The 5,318-nt window shown below is 35.8% G+C and overlaps 1 protein-coding gene across 3 annotated transcripts; it reads left to right on the top strand.

The window, feature by feature from the left end:
• Nucleotides 1-889: 889 nt before the first annotated feature.
• Nucleotides 890-4,764, top strand: LOC120122106 (probable WRKY transcription factor 57). 3 transcript variants are annotated; one of them, XM_039141346.1, is made up of 5 exons: nucleotides 897-948; nucleotides 1,058-1,485; nucleotides 2,350-2,493; nucleotides 3,319-3,710; nucleotides 3,801-4,507. In XM_039141346.1, the coding sequence occupies exons 2-4, from the start codon at nucleotides 1,067-1,069 to the stop codon at nucleotides 3,695-3,697; spliced, it is 942 nt and encodes a 313-aa protein (XP_038997277.1). In that variant the 5' UTR covers nucleotides 897-948; nucleotides 1,058-1,066; the 3' UTR covers nucleotides 3,698-3,710; nucleotides 3,801-4,507. The 3 variants fall into 3 exon arrangements, with proteins under 3 accessions (XP_038997276.1, XP_038997275.1, XP_038997277.1); XM_039141345.1 differs by lacking the exon at nucleotides 3,801-4,507 and adding an exon at nucleotides 4,664-4,764 and having other exon boundaries at nucleotides 890-1,485; XM_039141344.1 differs by having other exon boundaries at nucleotides 890-1,485; nucleotides 3,801-4,271.
• Nucleotides 4,765-5,318: the final 554 nt, after the last annotated feature.

The raw sequence follows: 5,318 nt of genomic DNA, 5'->3' as shown, positions 1-5,318 counted from the left end.
TTGGCGAAGACCATAAAGTGCTTTCTGAAATTTACAGACAAGTAACTGACCATGATCACTAAATTATTCAAACCCCGGGGGCTGTTGCATATAGACATCCTCGGTCAAATCTTCATTAAGGAAGACGTTGTTGATGTCAACATGTCTGAGACTCTAGCCATTGAAGACAACAATCACAATAATATTATTGAAGGTTGAAAAATGAATAACAAGACTGTATGTATTCTTAAAATCAAAATAAGGGACTTGAGAAAAACTCTTGGCCACCAACCGTGCTTTGTAACGCTGCATTGTTCCATCTGGATTGCGCTTAATTTTAAACAACCACTTACACCCTATCGGCGTTCCCTGATACCATGATGAAATACTAAAGATAAAGGAGATAGAGTCTTTTTTATTATTATTAAACCTCTTGCTCAACAATACAAATTGAGTGATCTTTTATACTGCATGCATACAAGTAATTAACTCTAACAACTTGTGCAAGTAACCCTAACAGTTTAACAGCTCAGCAACAACCTGCTAGCTCAGCAACAACTGCTAATAAACTAATAGCTAAACATACACCACCCTCCACTCTCCATACACTTACAATTGATATTCTTCCAATAAAAACAGAAAAAGAATAATGAATAAAAAATCAGGGAAGAGTTTCGAGCAAAATCGATCAGATTATCACCGAGAATCCCCAGGCCATCAAACCCGCTAACATACGCCCCTCGAGAAAACTACTATCCAGCGCCATCAAGATTATTAAATATTTAAAATAAAATATATAATAATTAAATTTGTGAAATAAAAGGTAGATGGAGTAAATTTCAAATGGACAAGAAGTAGTAAAATTAGAATATTAATTTGTAATTTTTTTCTTGTCTCTAGAATCGATGGGACAAAAAGAAAGCTTTTAAAAAAAACAACGCGTGCTTTTTCCAACACTAAAATTCACACATACTCGAAGCACCGAAACCCTAGCTCTTCTTATTTCTCTCTCCGCGTTTCTTTTAGATTCTGTTTGGATGCTGTGAATCCTTTGGGTTTTTTTTTTCTTTCCTTTTAGTTTGCTGATATGGAAGATAAAGAGGGAAGCAATCCAGGAGCTGAGTTTACTTCCGAGTCAAGCTGGACACTTTCCGGGGAAGGGCATGACTCGGTGTCCAACAGCGTTAATTACTTCTTCGATAGGGAAAGTACTAGTATGCTTAGTGAGTTCGGCTGGGATCTACCACCGGATCATGCCGTTGAGTTTGGACGGTTTGCTGAACTCAACCGGATTGAAGCCAGGCCTGAATTGGCGGGGAACTTTAGTGGCTCACAAAACTGCGCTGCAGCTGATGATCATGTTGCTCGTTGTTCGGTTTCCGGGACGGCTTCGAATCCGGGTGGATCATCTGACGTGTCGACATCGAATCCGTTGGTGTCTTCGAGCTCCAGTGAGGATCCGCCGGAGAAATCTACGGGCTCCGGCGGAAAACCGCCCGAGATACCGTGAGTAGTAGCGATCAAACATCCATCGTCGATGATGAAGATAAAAATCACCATAAAAAATAATTGACTGTTTATCTATTTCTTTATTTTTTATCATTTCGAGGACTGAGTCGTAATTACGTACCGATCCTGTGGGCAAAAGACAGAGGGTGCAATTTTCGGTGTCCGTACAAATTCTGAATCTGTGAGAAAAAGGAAAAAAAAAACCTCATTTCGTGCAAGTTGGGGATGGGTAAGGTAGTCTCGTCGTTTTAGTGAAACAGCAGGTGCAATTAAGGGAATATAGGGATGAAATACAAAGGCGACTTTTCGGCTATAAAAGAAGTGGCCTTGAACGCGGGTACGCCGTCGCTATTGCGGCGGGAATATGCCGTTGGTTCATCCTTTTGTTTTTACTTATTCTCCCCATTTACGTTCTTACTTTTAAGTTTTTATGAGGTCTGGCGTTTGTTCCAAATTCATCCCTTCATGTAAGAGTGAAATGGGTATTGCAAATAATTCGTTATATGCGATTTGAGTGTTATTTTTGAGGCGGGTTTTTCCAATGCTTTATGAATCTGGTAATGCAGTTCATATGTTATTGCATTTCAAGTTCTAAGAAAGTTGTGTGTTGTTTACATAGCATGTGTTAGTAGATTTCTTTTTTAAACTTAGCTTTCATCATATCATTAATTGCTGTACCCGATGAAGTACAAGTATCTTAATTCTTCACTAATTAATCTCTTTCATTCCATACACTTTCTTCTATATTACTTCAAACGCGAATCCCATTTCCCATTTAGTTCTTTTTTCAAACAAAGCTTTTAATGTTTAGGGATTGTTTTCTTCTTCATCTTGATAACTGTTGGTGGAATATTTTTGTAGGAGTAAGGTGAGGAGGAAGGGACAAAAACGAATACCGCAGGCACGTTTTGCATTTATGACCAAGAGTGAGGTTGATCATCTTGAAGATGGCTATCGATGGCGGAAATATGGACAAAAAGCTGTTAAAAACAGTCCATTTCCTAGGTCTGTTGCTATTTCTCTATTATTGATGATACGCCGAAAACTGACATTTTACCCACTTTTAGAACTGATTTAGTGCCTGATTTCTATTAAAAAATAAATTTGTTCGTGAAACTTGATAAATTTTCCAACATAATAATGAACTTTACTTCCATTAGTTTGTGTTGACCAGTTTTTCTCTGCTTGATACAAGGAGCAGTTTGAGATTATTTTAATAGTAAAAGTGATTATAAAGTAATATTTTATAAATTTTCTTAGTTATTAACGATACATCCTTCAAAGGTAAATGTTTAAACTTCAAGAGAAAACAACTCTCCTTTTAACTACTAAGATTCTTAAGACAACTCAATGGGTTCAAGGGTCGAAGGTTATAGAGTTAATGATACCGGTCAACTATTTTCATAATCTCAAAGAGATCCCAACAGTTCATGACTATGCCATTGCAAGCACCCTAGGAATTGATTGTCTATTTCCTTGAACCACTAATCTTTTTTTTCACTGCATAAATATTTTTTTAACCTTATTTATGCGAGAAAACACTTTACTTTTCATTATCTAAAGTGATCATAAAGCGAAGTCTTTAATAAGGGGAACCGATAGGGTTGTTCAGGAATCCAACATGAAACTTGTTTCAGTCAACTTGATACAATTCCTTTGCCACTCTACTCATGGTTTAGCTGAGATTTTTTTTTCATGTAGCAAAAACTATTAATAGAATCATTTTGTTAGAGGGCAGTGAATGAGAAATCCATGCTTTATAATCATTAATGTTAAGGAAAGTTTTCAGGTTGTTGTGCATATCTAAGGCACATATAGTTGATCTCACAGGAGCTACTATCGCTGTACAAACAGCAAATGCACAGTGAAGAAGAGAGTAGAACGCTCTTGTGAAGATCCCACCATTGTCATTACTACATACGAAGGTCAACACTGCCATCACAGTGTAGCATTCCCCAGAGGGGGATTTATCAGCCATGAAGCTTCCTTTGCTGGTCAGTTGACCCCGGCAGTCTTACAATTTTATCATCCGGAGGCACAGTTACATAGAGAAATTCCTCCAACCACAGCACAATCACAGTCACAGTCACAGACACACCAAGCACCTGTTGACGGAGAATCTCGTTGGGACCCAGAACCTACCTCGGAGCCTCCAACAGATGAAGGGTTACTAGGTGATATCGTCCCTCCTGGAATGCGTTACAGATGAGAAAGGAAATACGGTATGCATAACTTCTTTAGCTAAATGAAGTTAACTAACTTACCCTCACGCTCTGCATGTGGTTGTCTATTTGACTACGTCTGCTTTATAGGGAGGTCTGCAGTATCATTTTTTAACTCAAATTAGGAGGACAATCAGTACCTAAGTAGCTTGGAGCCAAAGGGAAATTATGAAGGCGTAAGGAAGATGCATTAGGTTAATTATTGAGTGCTTGAGGACGCTTTCACGTGTCTAGACCTTCTTATCTTCTAGCTAGTGGACCACTGTGATTAATGTTTGATATTTAACCCCACAAGCATGAGATATATAGAGGGCTCTTTGATTGATAAGTCCTAATCTATATTGGAACAATTTAACTGTATCTGAGTAATAATAAATAGAACAGACTTGGACACTTAATGTGTATCAATATACTGGTATATATGGTATCTATATTGGTATGGTAGGCCACAATAATCCTTGTGAATTGTGGTTTCTTCTCTTGTTTCCACATCAAGAATAACGTCAGGTGCATAATTTTATTGGCTACTGTTTATTCAGATTTAATGTTTGTGGATTGCTTATTGTTTCTGGATGTTGCCTACTATGTTATGCTTATCAGGCATCTGGAAAGGCCTTTCTAGACATGGGTTTTGATAGATTAATGCAACTTTAGTGCTTCTGAAAAGACTCTTAACAACCTGTAGAATCATTTAGATTGACGTTTTAGATGTTCTCTTGGCCATTGGATTGCAGTTGAACCTAAAGGGTTAACAGTTTAATGACCAGTAGAATAATCTTGATTGATATTTTATATGTTCTCATTGCTATTGCTAAAGTTGTATTTTATTGTATGTGTTAGACAGAATATGTTCCATTTTTATCAAGTTTTTCCAGTGTATTTAGAATATTATATTCTCTCTCTTTCCCTTCATGTTTCTAAGGCTTTGTCTTGATTAATCCTAATCGATCCAGGTCAAACACTTGGTTTTGGTGGGTGAGTTTCCTATTGGAATTTTCTAAGACTCGAACTCGAGATTTACTTAAGCGATATCCAGCTGCTTACCAGCTAAATCAACTGGTTGGTGAATATTATATTTTCCACCATAGGGGTATGTACCACAAATACTACCGGAGGCTTTTTACTTCAAAACTTGATAATAAAATGAACAAAAGAAGTTTTATCTTCACTTTTGTGCTCAATTTTGAATTCATGAGCACAATTAGATAGATATAAGGTTGATCCAATTTATAAATGATTTATTTGTTTATACTTTAGTAATATTTTGGTGCGTAGTTATTTATTTGATTATTCATATATTTTTATTTTTAAAATAAATTAAGTTTAACTGCATTATTTTCTATATTAATTTGGGATATTTTATTTTAGGGTAGGATTTGATATGGTATATTTTTTTTGAATCGTTAGATGAGTGAGAATAAATTATCGAGTTAAACAATAGGAATTATAAAGATTATTACGAAAAAATTAAGTAAATTATTTTTAATTTAAAATTTTTAATCTCATCCATTAAATTCAATTGATTCAACAATCTAAAAATGTGTATAATATAATATTATATTAATTAAAAATGTTATATTGAGTATTTTTGGTTTTTATATTAGGGGT

Source organism: Hibiscus syriacus, unplaced genomic scaffold (genome assembly GCF_006381635.1).
Source record: "Hibiscus syriacus cultivar Baekdansim isolate YM2019G1 unplaced genomic scaffold, ASM638163v2 tig00110384_pilon, whole genome shotgun sequence".
Classification (NCBI taxonomy): Eukaryota; Viridiplantae; Streptophyta; class Magnoliopsida; order Malvales; family Malvaceae; genus Hibiscus; species Hibiscus syriacus.
The sequence above is the reverse complement of the archived record's forward strand: the minus strand, read 5'-3'. Positions and strand labels throughout refer to the sequence as shown.